Source organism: Talpa occidentalis, unplaced genomic scaffold (genome assembly GCF_014898055.3).
Source record: "Talpa occidentalis isolate TD23 unplaced genomic scaffold, MPIMG_talOcc4v2.1 talOcc4.7, whole genome shotgun sequence".
Classification (NCBI taxonomy): domain Eukaryota; kingdom Metazoa; phylum Chordata; class Mammalia; order Eulipotyphla; family Talpidae; genus Talpa; species Talpa occidentalis.
In genome coordinates this window covers 28,986,847-29,002,019 of record NW_023605083.1, presented here as the reverse complement: position 1 = coordinate 29,002,019, position 15,173 = coordinate 28,986,847, and the positions used below count along the sequence as shown (strand labels likewise).

General features: G+C 40.3%; 1 protein-coding gene and 1 long non-coding RNA gene across 13 annotated transcripts in view; one reads left to right on the top strand and one right to left on the bottom strand.

Annotated features, from left to right (window-relative positions):
* Positions 1-15,173, top strand: part of TRPM3 (transient receptor potential cation channel subfamily M member 3) — a 512,968-nt gene that overhangs the window by 310,511 nt on the left and 187,284 nt on the right. For 5 of the 12 annotated variants that reach the window (XM_054689397.1, XM_054689394.1, XM_054689392.1 and 2 more), the window contains exon 7: positions 5,942-6,016. The exons of the other annotated variants lie outside the window; for them this stretch is intronic. In XM_054689397.1, coding sequence (XP_054545372.1) covers positions 5,942-6,016 — 75 coding nt within the window. The remainder of the gene's footprint in view (positions 1-5,941; positions 6,017-15,173) is intronic. 12 annotated transcript variants of the gene reach the window in all.
* Positions 1-15,173, bottom strand: part of LOC129144889 (uncharacterized) — a 90,689-nt gene that overhangs the window by 22,969 nt on the left and 52,547 nt on the right. The window lies entirely within an intron of this gene.

Genomic DNA, 15,173 nt, shown 5'->3' with positions numbered 1-15,173 from the left:
CCACTCCAAACCACGGCTGTTTTCACACGAGTCCATCTAATGATGGCCTCAGTCTTGAGGTTTCAAATTTGTTCTTATTTTCCTCTGCCCTATCCTGCTTTCACAGTCCATAGCAGTGCACTGTCCCATCCACATGCTGGCCAGAGGGAATCAGGAAAATGAAATAAAGGCATAACCCTTCTAAGTACACAGTGAGAAAAGCAGACCTACCATTTTGGTCCACAGCCTATGTGCCAATAATTGGCCTCATATTCCTATCTAGCTAAAAGGAAATTTGTAAATGTAGTCTTTGCCTTCAGAAACAGAGAGCTAGCAAAAATTGTGTCACTGTGGAAGGGGAGACATTAGGATACAGCTACCAGTTATGCTATACCTGCTCAGCATAGCCTTCCAGATGATTATGAAAAATTGGCTAAATGTAGACATGAAATAAAACATATCTGCCATTCCTGATGAGATATTCCCGAATGTTCTACAATAATATGTTTGCTGGAGAACCTTGGTCATAAAGGGCTCCTGTAGCATATGCTTCTTATCTTGCCCTTTGATTTTTACCCGGGAAATTTTTAGTGATATATAGTTGAAGAGTCTTGCACTGGCTGTAGAAATTACAATTTCTGCTTGAAAGCAGATGGAGACAAACTGTCTAAAATTATATCAGTTATTCTAGACCATCCTGGTTTAGCTAACTTTTTAAGTTAACTAACTCAAACAGGTCCCCCTTAGCCTCAATATCACTGCACCAGCCACACTATGTATAATGCATGGGCATCACATAGTAAATCCTTTGCCCCATCATTTTTGCACATCATTTGGTAACATTTAAATCCCTAAATAATAAAGATAAGTAGAACAGATTTTGTGTTTCTATGAAACTACTCTTAATGTTAATGTTTCAAAGACGAATCTTGGAAAATTTTCATGTGACCTACACATGTTTACTCTTGATAACAGACAGTAAAACAGACATTGGTTAGCCTTTTAAATGCATCCTGAGGAAGAAAGATTACAACTGGGCCTTGTCTCTTTGGAACAAGGGACAAGTCTTAGGATATAAGAGCAGCCAGTCTGCTGGATCTATGGAGGAAATGTTTGAAGACAACTGATGAGCAAATAGGTTAGTGAAGAATTTAATGCCTCTTTATACCAATTATTCAATGTGACATTCCTACATTTTAATAACCTCAATGTATTAGCTGATCATTTGACCAGTGCAAAAGGGCTCTAGAACCCTTCAGAATGTCAACAGATATATAGTTGGTAGTATTTGCTGATACGGACAGTTATTAAAAGATTAATTAGTAGAGCTTCGCTTAATAAATGGTTAGTTGAGTCACCTTGTTTTAAAGATCAAGAGAACACACGTCATTATTGATCTAGCTCTCATTAGTTTTCTTTAGCTTTAAGCTTGTGTTATTCAACTAAACCTAAAAAGTAGAACTACAGTTTCCTTCTATCTTGGTCAATGAGTAAAATCTAAGAGGATCTATTGCCTTGCAGATTTAATGAAACCACAGGTAAGCACTTTGAAAATAAACCCTGCCTTTGCTTTCTAGATACACCACATAAAGAACAACTTCTTTGTGCTATTCCTGTCTTGCCCAGTAAAACATTCATCATTTTATAAAGCCAAATTCAGAACTATTGTGACTTTTCCAATCAAACTTACAAGCTGTTTCTGGAGAAAATGATTGACATCTAGAAATCCCATTAGAAAATACTACAAATTCAAAAAACAAATGGCAAGACAAAGATAATATTTGCAGCCATGACAAAGGGCTAATTTCCATACTAAGCAAAGAGCATCCACAAATCCAAAAAGAAAAAAAGAAAAGAAAAACCCTATAAGAAAACACAGAATATAGCAACAGAAAGGTTAACCTCACTCATAATTAAAGAAATGAAAATTAAGACAACAATGAAATCTTTCTTAACTATCAAATTGGCAGAAACCAAGGTCAGAAAAGATCTAATGTTAATAAGTGTATACAGAAACATACAGTTTTGGTGGGTATTTAAATACAACAACCTTGTTTGGAAGACAATAGCCTGTGCCTATGAATTTTAAATGTGTATATCATTCAACTTCACTTCTAGGAATTTATTTTATACATTTTATTGTAATATTGTTTGCTGTGATAAAAAGGAACTAATCAAAAGATTCACCAATAAGTGACTAATTAAACAAATTATATGTCAACATATAGTGAAATGCTCTGAAATTATTATGAATAATATAACAGCTCTGTGTGAACTCACATGGGAAGATGCCCAAGGGTAATTTTTTCCTTTAAGTTAAAAGCCTGATGTACAATAGTACAACTATGTTTTTGATACATTTGTACATTTTTTTAATTATACATATAAATAGAAAGAGCACAGGTGAGCAATTATTAGTTACAGCCTACAGGGAATGAAAACTGAGGTGGGAGAGATAAAATAAGAAGGCACTTTTCATTTATGCCATTTAAAACTTTTCAATGATGTTTTTCATAATGAGCAAATATAGTTTTAAAATAAATGGAGGGAGGGAACAGGTGGAGGAGAAAGGAGAAGACAGAAGGGCCCCCACTCTATTCTTTACTCCACTATAATTTTAAGATGCTTTGTATGGAGCCAAAGCACATGTCAAAAGTTCAATTTATCAAAATGTGGTAAAAATGAGAATCCAGACTCTGTCATTTAATAGCGATTGCCCTGTTATATTTCCCCTTGACAGATCTTCTGTTACCCTACCAGTGTCTGCCTGTGTGTCTAATATACAAAACACTCTAGTGGCTAAAAACAAGGCACAGATGTGTACTTGAAGAACCTGGAGTTTTTTCGTTTTTGTTTTTTCCTCATTGACCATAAAGAAAATTGAGGCCCAGGAATAGCTTGTATTTATGATTATAAGAACCAGGGTACAGGCCATAGTTGTGGGGGTGAGAGGATTCACCAGAAACAGAGTGGGGAACAGAACAGGCAGACAGACTGAAGTACACTGCTGAGGGGAGCAGCGGGCGAGTCAGGAGAGGTCTGCTGTGCCACATGGGTAGCTCTCTGGCTGGGGATCGAACTCGCACTGCAGAGGCTGCAAACAGCTTCAGAGCGCTGCGCTCAACCCCTTGCACCACCAGGGAGGCCCCAAAGAACCTGGAGTTTTACAAATAAGTTAACAATACCAGTGTTTACCGAATACTAAACACTGGACTAGAAATGACAGATTTAATCATTACCACTCTCTGAAGTGGGTAATAAAACTTTTCTCATTGACCATAAAGAAAATTGAGGCCCAGGAATAGCTCCAAAATCAGACTGTGTGAGTGGGTAGCTGACCAAGAAGTCTTCCTGAGTCCCTTCCACTATTCCTTACCGTCTCTCACAATGCAAAGAGCAGCAGCTAAAAGCCCTTTAATGATATGAATTACAGCATGAATTCAGACAGAGCCTTTCTGGATGGACTGTTTGTTCACAGGAGTACATGACACAGGTATTTTAAGTAAGATTTTCATAGGTAGTGGTAATGGGCTACAAGCAACGCAGGTGAAAGCTTTCCATGTACAGAAATTCAGTGTATTGCACATAGCCTAATTCATGTTGCTTATTCTTACCTATCTGCAGAAGCTAAGTTTCAGCTTATAAATATAAAGGACTATATAGAAAGTAGGATTAGTGTTTTGAGATACTACAATCATCAGATTGTAAGAAAAAGACTGTTCATTTTTCGCCTTCTTTCTTGACTCCTCTTAATAAGGTGTGGTAAGAAGGTAGACTAGAGATACAGGATGGTAAATGTGACTAGACAGAGATACATATACAATATATCGATATATAATATAGATGTAGCAATCTCTATATATTACCATATATATTTCATCCAGCTTCTCTTCAGTTTTCAGATAAGAAAGCCTCCAGGGGAAAGATCAAGTACCCCACCCAAATTCATACAGTGAGTTTAAACTAATGTAGCTTTTATCTGAATGCAGAATGGTGAACTCCTAGCCTGCTGCTCCTCGCTCAGCATTGCCTTGTCCATAGTTTGGGAGGTAGCGGTCTTTCTCCACTTAACACTGCACCAGGGAAATCAAATAAGAAAGGCTCCCCAAGCAACAAAGGCAGGAAACTTAGGGCATCAACCTCATTGAGACACAAGATCCGAAGCCCTTTATCCGTCCATTTTCCCCCCTGGAAACCATTTTCACCAGTGTATCCCGAAGGGTAACTAAGGAAATACGGAAAACAGTTGGGGTCACAGTAGGCAGACCCCTGATCTCCACAAATTTCCATTTTTAGCCATTCAGCAAAACAACAAAGTCAGAGGATCTTTACAAAAATCCCATTTTAACATTTGCTCATCAGTGTTTGTAACTTGGGGAGTAGGGGAATAAACTGAAAATACCAGTGTGCTGTTCACTCTGCAGGAAAGACAGAGCTAAGCCAATTTTGTGCTTGGTTCCATAAACAAATGCTTGTGCTAAATTGCATTTTGTCTTTTTGAGGCTTGGCTCAGAGTATTTAGCAAGCAGTGTAATTGTTGTACACAGAGGTAGAGTGGCCTGGGAAGGTGTGTGCTCACAAGCTGAATTTATGTGCTCAGGAACATGCTAATTAGAAACTTTCTGGAAAATGTACAGTAGCTACTCTTGGCTTGTCATTTTATAAACTATTGAGAATCCAGAGAAACCTATCTTACATTCTGTGCTTTGAGGAATAACATGTTACATTTTCCTCAGTGAGTATCCTCATAGAAAAGTGATTCTGTCAGGTCATGGGCGCTGAGGAATTGCCAAGTAACTGATGTTCCATGAACAGGGGATGAGACACTCTATGACTCTCACCAACCAGTCACCACCTGCCCAACCACTGGCTCCCAATAAGAGCCACATGTTGAGGCTATCCTAGAAGTCTAGGACCCTAGGAAGTAAGACAAGAAGCCTGACTTGAGGGTATGGGGGCTTCCATAACCGTCGTTTTTCAAGGAGCAAAAATTGGGCAGAAGCAGAGCTACTGACACTCAGGGGGTCTCTTCTGGGGACTAGATTTGAAATAAGATACTGCCTGAGGCATCCAGCTCAATGTTTAGTAAATTAACTCCAGAAAAATATTACCATTACATTTATCTCTCAGTTTGGGACAGAATAGCCAAATTGGGAGGAAACCTATTATAATGAATGAGTTTAGTGGCTTTTTTTGTATATAGGTACATATGTACATACATAAAAAGAAATATATGACATAGCTATGTGATACAGATATAACAGTTACAGATAATTTACATATATATATATATATATATATATATATATATATATATATATATATATAACACTATCTTTCTATTTTCTAGGCCAATGAGACAGGGAGAAGAGAGGGACATGTGATTTGCCCAGTAAATAATATTATGCACATTGAATGATAAATTGGCACTGGTTTCAACTCTTCTCTAAAAAGAAAAGACAAAAATACTTCCTTTAGGTCAGCAATCACCTGAGACTAGGATGCACAGCTCAAGAAATCAGAAAAATGTTCTTAAGAGGGGGTGGGGGGGGTGTTCCAGTTCTGGTTCAGTCATGGAAGACACAGCATTGAAAGATTTGTAATTATTATTATAATTAATATATGATTTCTGGTGATTACTAAGAGCTAACCTTGGATCCAAGCACTTGCGTTGGATTAACTCACATAATCCGTGGCCACCAGAGCCGTCACCTAGGCTGAGTAAGTGCAAGGAAGGACAAGTCTTCTGCAAAGAAGAGAGTGATTTTAAGGTCCTGTTGAGTGAGTGGTGAGAAGACAGCTAATCCAGGGGGGCTGCCTGATGCTGTGCATATGTCTGATGTGCCCCCGGGGTTGTCATCACACATATACATTTCTGTAAATTGGGTGATCAATCTGCTTTAATAAAATGTGTATCCGACCATTGGGTTGTAGAAATTTCAAAGATTTTATTTTTTGACAGGATGCCTGCCGTTTTTCTCTCTTGACTCCCGCTTGTTTTATTCATTTTGGGGTAGTTGCCAATTAGACCCAATTGGTAAGTATAATTAATGGACAACATGAATTTCCTCTTAAACCACAGTCAAGAAAATTAACCATAGAAACATTCATCTCCTTTAAACTGCCTAACATCTCTCCCTGTGACTGCTGTTTATCTGTCTCTTCTGAGGCCTCTAGCTACACCAGAGATTAGTTACTGTTTTTTATCATCCTAAAGCACCACTTAAGAGAGGGACGAGGGAAACAGCATTTACTGAAAACCTAGTATATGCTAGGCACTATGCTAGGTGTTTGTATATATATTATTTCTGTTGATACTTATAAAACCATGTGGAGGTAGGAACTACTATCTTCCTTTTTTATAGCTGATGAAATAGCATCTCAGGTTAGTTAAGGCTTTGTCTGAACCCCAGGTGCAGACATGTGCAAATCTAAGTTGATGTGCTTTCCCAAATCTTGCTCATTTCACCCCACATTAGGAAGCATTATTTTGCTCAAAAAGAGACACCCCTAAAATTTTGTGATCTTGGAGGGCTGGGGGGGGGGTGTCATTATTTCATTCAACAACTATTTAATCATGAGATATATGCCAGATACAGGATTGATTGCTGGCACCATTGGAATTCCTCATCAGCTGAACTTTGGGCAAAGGATGGTGGTCTGGGGCAAGAGAGTGGGGGGACTCACACCAACAACATGAGCAAGCAGTAGGATAGGGTGCTAGAGCGGAGGAGGGGGTGGAGGCAAACAGGAGCTCCTGATCGTGTATCCATGGCTACAGTCTTTCTTCATGTGACTCGTGGACTTCCCTTTGTCATCCTATGCCTGAGAATATATGAAGGAGGCTGGGAAGGCAAAGGGACGTTCAATTGTCATCACTGGCATCTTTTTTTGATCATTGCACCATCACCAAATGCATTGGGGTAACCATGACATGAACTTCTCCATCACAATTGTCCCATGAGGTATAAAAAAAAGTCTAAGTTAAAGGTCATAGCAGAACTTTATCTAGGGAGCCCTGGAAGCAGGAAGCAGTGAAGTTATACTCTCATAAGTTCAGTCCTGGGCTCAAACCATGGGACTGGAAAAGGATATTGCACTTCTCTTGTCAAAGTTACAGGTATATCAGAAGCTTCTCATCACCTTCTGTAGATGCTCTAACCCATTCAGTCTGATCATTCACACTCTCTGCTGCCTGTAGACACATGATCTACAGACACAACTGATCGTGTAAAACACCATCCAAAATACAAATACCAAATTCACAGTCAGTTAACTTAGGGCTGTGATGATTTGCCATTTTTCAGATGCTCTCAACTCTGTTATTCAAAGTATCTCTGCCTTTTAAATAACTTCTCTAAAGACTAGGTTGTGTGAAGAAGACAGTACAGTCTCAACCCTCAACAGTCTCTGCCCTCTCTTCATCTTATGAAATGACTTGACACAAGATGGCTGTGTCACTAATATATTTTCAGGACTGTTAAGGAAAAGTCACTTTGTTAATCATGACAATAATGGAGTCAAAAGAATATTGGGGAGTAGAACCGATTTTAGTGACAACTGTTTCTTGATGTTTGTCTTCTTTATCTGATTCATTTTCCAATTCAAGCTACCAGCTGTCCATTGTTTAGGAAGACACCTCTTTGGTGTTGGGATTACTTGTTGAGGCACTGGCACAGTTCCTATAAACAGATGCATCTGAACAGGGAAACTGTTCACCCTTCTGATAAGATCTATTAGGTTTGTACATTCAAGGAGGAATTCTGAGACCTTCTTTCAGGTTACAAAGCTTTCGATTGCAAATGTTTGACTGGTATTGTGGTATCAAATTCAGCAAAGCCCATTGCCCCTGGTCAGATCCAACAGATTCCTGACATGGTAACATACACCTTCTTGATGGGACCCAATTCACTTGTTTCGCTGCTAGCCAAAAGGCCCTCCAGATTTCATTGTTTTTTTTGCTAGCTTCTCCTTTCATAATGCATAAAAACTTTATGTTCTCCCCATTCCAAGCTTCTTGTGGTTTCCTTTAAATGACACACCTGGTAAGATGATTTTGAATCCCATTTTTGTGTTTGCTGGAATTCCTCTCTTCCCAATTCTACTTATTAACAAAAACCCACACTTCCTCTATGGCTCATGTGGAAAATCTTTTTTTCTTGAAATCTTATCAGAAACCTGCCTGCCTATCCATTCCATGTCCTCCTAGGCTCAGCTGTTCACCACACCCTGCCGTTCCCACAACACTGTAAGTCTCCGGCACAGCACTGCTTCTCTGGGTAGAGTGGTTATCTGTATACCTGCCTGCTCTGTCCCCCATCATGCGTAGATTGTGAGCTCCTTGCGAGCAGAGCTGAGCCTTATTCATTTGTGTCATTCTGCAGAGCTAACACAGAGCCGGGCTGCGCGAGTAGGAGCTCAATAAATTTGTATTATCAACATCACTGTTTTTCTGGCCTTATTTTTAGCACTGGCTTTCAGCCTGGCATAAAAATGTAATGGGACATTAGGCATTAAAAATTATAAAGGAAGGACAAGTATTAAAACAACAGTGCATAGACTTTGAGAGGAAAATTGGACAGGAACATGGATAGGCGAAGACCGCCATGCACAGCCTTTCCTCACGGGTAGGAAAGCGTCTACTCTGGGAAATCTTACAGTGTTCCTGTTGAATCGTGACTGTTGTTTAATCATTTTCATTTTGTCAAGTTAGAGAGTCTTAGGGTATATATAATAGCCGCCAATGCCATCATGGCTTCATTTCCATTTATGCTGAAAAAGAAATAACTTGATTTCCCCCCACTTATTTCAAGTGATAATTGTCCCTGGCTGCTTTTCAGCCCAGATTAGGATCAACCCATTTGGTAGACATGCACAGCTAACTTTAGAAAGTTAAACCCAATGTAAAATAAGTGGAAAAACTTGTGCTGACTGAGTACTTTTCTGCCATAATTAACAACTTTACAGCGGGATATATTTAGAGAAGATAAGGTGTCTCGTTCTCTAAGGGTCTTTCAAGAGGCAGGCTGAGTTTCAGTTTGTTTGAGATGGGCAAGACCCCAGAGAATTTATAAAAGGTCCCTCCCAAGCTCCTTCCTTCACAATGTTTTTTTGGATCATTTCAAGCCATTAAATGGATGTATAATTCACACAGGCTTGAAAAATGACTAAGAATGCTTCCAAGATGTCATCGGTTTCAATAGAATAAAAATTTTAACCTTAAACCCTCAGCTAGAGATTATTAACCCCTGAGGAAAATAGAAACTTCATGCCATGATACTGGCGAAATAAGCAAACAGTGGATTGTTCCCTTTATTGGCATCATTGTTGCTGAAACAAACAAGCAGCTCTTCCCCTCCCTGAACAGGCTGTCCCTGTTCCATGAGGCCAGATTGGAAAGGCTGCATGTAGTTCCACGTGCCGCAGCCCCACAGGCAAATGCCAAAGTCCTAAATCTTAGGCTGAGGAATCAACAGTTCTCGTTGGCTAATGAGCCTCGGCATCTCTGGGTCCACACAGACGCTTCTCTGAGCAATTCCTGCTGGAGTGAAGCAGGGTGGAAAAAAGCAGGTGCCTTTGCTCAAACGGGGGTGAAAACTGAAGAGTCAGCTTTTCTGGTCATCAAACAAATCTGAGCTGAACCCGGCCTCATTAGCAACATTTCTTCTAGCCCGAGGGAGAACATAGGAGCACATCAGAATGAATTATACAGTTGTTGGGGAGATTCTGAAAGAAGTGGCAATTAAATATGGAGTGTCCATATCAGGAGTTAGGACGAAGAAAGTTCCCTCACTCTTGTATTTCCATTCTTAGATTCTACTTTCTTGGCATGCCTGGTGTAGGAGTTGTTTTGTTCTGTTCATTCATTTTCAATATTCAAGTAATAAGAACTGTTGTAATGAGTATGGATTATTTTTCATAAACTTAGCTATATAGGAAATGCCACATAATGAATTTTTTCTTAAGTAAATTCAATTCAATTTCAAGTCCCTTTCCCCATCTAGTTCTGGTAAATTCAATCTTTATAAGATCTCTCTCTCTCCCCCCCCCCACCCTCTTTCTTTCCTTCCCCCATAACTCTTTCCCTTCCTTTGTGCCCAAGCCTGTTTGCTTCCTCCCCGAAGAAAGGCTCAGGTGCTTCCACCCAGAGTCAAGCCAGCAGAATTTTTGCTGCAACTGGCATCATGGATGGCCAAGGCTCAGCAGCCTCGGGCTCAGCACCCCCAGAGACATGTCACAGCATTTCCCCTCACACCAGTCTCTGTGCTCATCCCTATCTTTATGGAGCTTACATTTAGATGGAAGAAAATAGAAAATAAGTGAAATATATTGGATAATGATAAGTGCTAGGAAGAGGGAAAATGCACAGACAGAACAAGGAAGTTCAGGGAGGAGGCTGCAATTTTAAATAGAGTGGTGGGGAAGGACACTCAGAAAGGGGGATGTTTAATATTGAGAAGAAGTGGGCATCCTGAGAAGACCATTTCTGGCAGCAATAAAAAGGCATTGAAGTGGGGATGTGGGTGACATGGAGGCCTGTAGCCATGTGGAGTGAAGAAAGAGTGGAATAAGTAAGGAACCAGCGAGGGAACAAGGGACCGGGTCCAGTGAGGACTGTAAAGCCTTTGACTTTTATAGTCTCTCTACGTGAAATGGGAGCCTGTAGAGTTTTGAGCAAAGCAGTGAGTGACCTTGTATGTTTCAGCAGAATTGCTTTGCCTATTGAGTTGAGAGTAGCGTAGATGGGAGCAGGGATGAAAGCAGTGACACACGAAAAGAGATGATGCCAATAATCCAGTGGCTTAGGCTAGGGATGTGAGCAGTTGAGGTGAGAAATGGTCTCTCTAGCTGAAAGCAAAGCTGGCAAGATTTACTATCAAGTTGAACAGGGGTGTAAGAGGAAAAGATGAGTCAAGTCTGACTCCACATTTTGGGGGCTGATCAGCTAGAAGAATAGAGTTGCTATTTTCTAGGCTAGGGCAGACAGTGAGGATGGGAGTGACAAGTAGGAGTCATTATTAGCTTAGCTTTGGGTACGTCAAACTTGAGAGGCCTCACAGCCATGTGTGGAGATGTGGAGAGAGTCATGGTCATGCAAGTTCAGTGGCAATAACCATGTGGAATCTGGCAGTGGGTCGATGGTCTAGGAAACTGCTGGGACTATCAAGGGAGATATGGAATGGGACAGGAGAGGACAAAGAACTGAGCCTTGGGACATTCTTCTCTCCTAGAAAGAGCTATCTCATGCCACCAACGCAATCCTCTCCTTAGAAAAGATAGCCCACAAAGGTCTTTTTAAAAATGAGGGTCTTTTAAAAATGAGGAAAAATACATTAAAAACAAAATACATGTACTAAATATATGTAAGCAACTTCAGCAGTGCTGTGAAACCCCTATTGAAATAAAATCTAGAGATTCTGGAGACTGACTTGTAAGACAAATACATAACTTCTTGTAAGGGCAATTGTGTATTGATCATGTACACCTAAAGCAAATGTTGCTGCTTGGCTTACATGCAGGTTTTCAACCTGGTTAGTTTCTCATTGATCACAGACATACTCAGGCATGGCAGGCTAACAGACGTTGCCTTATACAAATCATGTTTATCACATTAGTTAGACCCAAAGGTTGGCAAATGACAGCCCATGGGCCAATCCTGTGCACCATCTGTCTTTGTAAATAAAACTTTGTTGGCATATAGTCATGCTCATTCTTTTAGGCACTGTCCATGGCTGCTTTACTGCTACAGCGGCAGAGGTCAGCAGTTGCAAAAAGACCATCTGGCCTATAAGATTGAAAAAATATTTTACTGTGAAAATATTTTACTGTGAAAATATTACTTGGATTTTCACAGTGAAAGTTTCCTGACATCCAGTTTAGACTTTAAAATACACTTTTAGAAACATATCATAGGTGCTTCAGCCCCACTCCATGGCTTTTGCCTACATCTGGTCCAGGGCACACAGCTGTGACTTGCTCTCTTTTCATGGGTGGAGCCTCCTCTCCCTACTGTTCAAGTCATAGCAGTGATTAGCATCACCTGGGAACTTGTTAGAAATGCCAGTTCTCAGGTTCCACGCTAGACCTGCTCAAAGCTTTGAGGGTGGGCCCAGTGCTGTGCATTTTAACTGTTCCTTCAGGTGACTCTGATGTGTGCTAACCCAAGGAACCATCCTGCTAGAGCGGTCACCGGTAAGGAGAGCTGAGAACCTGAAATGGGCATTTCTACACACCCCTTCTGGTGGTCATTCCAGGGCACAACTAACTCTGTGCACATTAGAATCCAGATTTTAAGAACAGTCAGGCCACTTTCTTTATGGGTAACAGTACACTACCCTGCACTCTACAATGATGAAATTAGCACTTAATATGCAGACAAATGATTCTTGGTGGCAGCAATGGTAATAAAACAAGGGCTCTTTCACCCAAACATGACAGAGTAGGATGATGAGGTTAAACACCCCAGTGATTTAGGATCCAAAGTACCTACTGCATACCTCTGGGCCACTAGTGTCTCCTCATACCTCATCATGCACTCCAGTGTGCATCAGTGAGAGAATGTAATGAGGTATTTATTTATGAAGGAAAGTAGACAGGATTTATTTCCAAAACTATCAAGGATATGCTAGAACATGAGAAAAAAACTTTAAATTGATATTTTTCCTCTACAGGATTGATGCAGGTGCTGCTGCACTGTTGTTGCTATTTTCCTATGTTTAATGATCTATTCCTCCCCTGGAGCTTCATCCTTCTGTGTTCCTAGAGGGGGAATAGTTCTGATTATGAACAGCTGTGGTTTCAATGGCGTGGGGAACGTGGTCCCCTGAAGAAGCAATGGGGGACAGCGAGTCTTGGCCTTTTTAAGTCAGTGGCAGAGGAACAAGCACCAAACTCAGGCCACGTTCTAACTGTGTGAAGTTGGCATCCATCTTCAAACTCCTAGAAGCGAGCTTGAGACCTTAAGACATGAGCGAGGAAGAGTGACTGTGCATAGTGGTTCGTCCAGAACTGAATCATTCCAGTTTATACCTGTTATTCCTAATGACCTTTTCACTTGCAAATGTGTCCTGGTATTTGGATGAGAAATTGCCTGGCTTTCCTAGTGAGGGACAGTGCAGTATTGTACAAAGAGAGAACTTGACATTTCCTGTCGGGTCTCTGTTTGAAACTCTGTTTGGAAATGCCACTTACTCTCTATGCCTCAGTTTAGCCACAAAATAGGGCTAATATTATCTTTGTCATAGGGTTTTTGAGCAGATTGTGTAAGCTTATGCTGCTTACCTGGCCGAGTGCCCAACACCTGGCATGTGCTGACGAACTGCTGCTTCACCTAAGGGAGAAACTGCCTTCTGCCCCTTGGCCCTGTGGACCTCCCTGCCTGGAACCATCCACGGCAACTCAGAAATTCACAAGCAACCTTGTTTTAGCACTACTTGTAATTAGCTTTTTTAAACATTTTGCCAAGTCATTTCCTTTTAGGAGCTAAAAAGACATCAAGGAAAAGTTGCCTTTCAGAGAAGACCATATTTACACTTAAAAAATAAGTACATGTTCACAAACTTAAAACAGAGATTCAAGTTTGTTAGATGCCACTGAAAAGTGAATGTCAAAAACAGAAATAACAGCAGTTCATTTTGTTAATGTTGGAGGAAGCCTGATAAAGTATGCCTTGCTCTTGACAAGATTCAGACTGACTAAAGTTGGACACCCAGAGTCTGGCAGCATTGATCAAACATCATTTTTTATTAATGAAGTTGTTGCAGATAATTAGTTTAAGGCCAAATGGGTTACCCGTTCATCTCAGGCCCCAGAAGTGTCAATAGTCAACTAGAGTAGAACTGGGGTCTATAACAGATCCCTAGTTAGCACAGAAAAGGAAGAAAAAAGCTAAATTCCATGCACTGAAAGACTTTTAGTAAATTAGTTTTTTTATCCAATCAAGAAATATGATCGACAGCCAGCACACCAATCAGGTTACATGATTCTGTATGTAGAAAGGAAGGACAAAGGGCTAGATGTGAGACATGAATGGAGCTCCCTCCACATGGAAACTTGAAACCAAAGGAAAGAAATTTCCCCACAATGTATCATCCATATTTCTCACCAAGGATTTAATCACAGTAAAGATTTGATCAGATTGGTCTTGGTAATGTTATCTTTTAGAAAGGATGCCTAGATGATCAAATAAAAACATTTTATCTTTTTCTCAACCATAGATCAGAGACTAGATTAAATACCATTACTAAATCCCAAATAACAGTACCCTTCTTTTGTCTCATACATGATAATGACAATCAGTTATTTTAATGACCTTAGCAGAGAATGAAGTTCATCCCTAGCCTATAGCATCTTCGCTGTTAAAATATATCAGTCACCTCAGAGGGAACGGAATTAGGTTTCCACTTTAGTCATATAGTTCCCTATTCATTTCAACACTAGAAAATAATAGCTTTCACAGACATCATTCCAGCAAGGGGAAGAATGTAAACTTTTATTTACATCTTTCTCCCCAGTGGTCAGGATGTGCTGTCATGCCGATTGGGTCCAATTCTAAGAAACAGCAAGCTTTTGATTTCAAACTACAGGACCGCTTGAACTGAAATTGGCTATTCGAGTCCAAAAGAATCTAGACTCTTCCCCACTTAATCCAGACAGACAAGGAAAATGTGAGCACCCACACAGGTCACAGCATGTTCTGCTCTGGGTCCCTGACCACTGCTGAGGTCCAACAGTCACAGCCTGTGAAAGTATACCACTTAAATGGTGGTCATCTCTGCTTTCAGCAGGATGCATCAAAATGTTGAGCTAGGAAGGTCAGTTCCATTATAACTATCAGTTTATTCCTGTCCCTTCAGCTGTGCTAGTCCCACGGTCTAGACACTAGCCAGAGTACATTCACTTTTTGTTTTATTTCACATTTATTTGAATTACCTTCTAAGTGTGAGGGCATAGAAACCAAAATGTTGCCTAAGATGGGCAGGGAATCTTTATCCCAAGGAGTTTACAATATAGTGGACATACAAGAACTGCAGAATAAAAAAACTACCAAAAGATATGTTTTGTTGTTGTTGTTGTTGTTGATGCAAGAATGGAACCACCAGTAATTGGTAACATTTGAACTTGACTTGGATTCCTGAGTTGGGGATTTCTGTGGGGCACAATAAACAGCACCTCTGTTCCTCATTCAAGTTCTG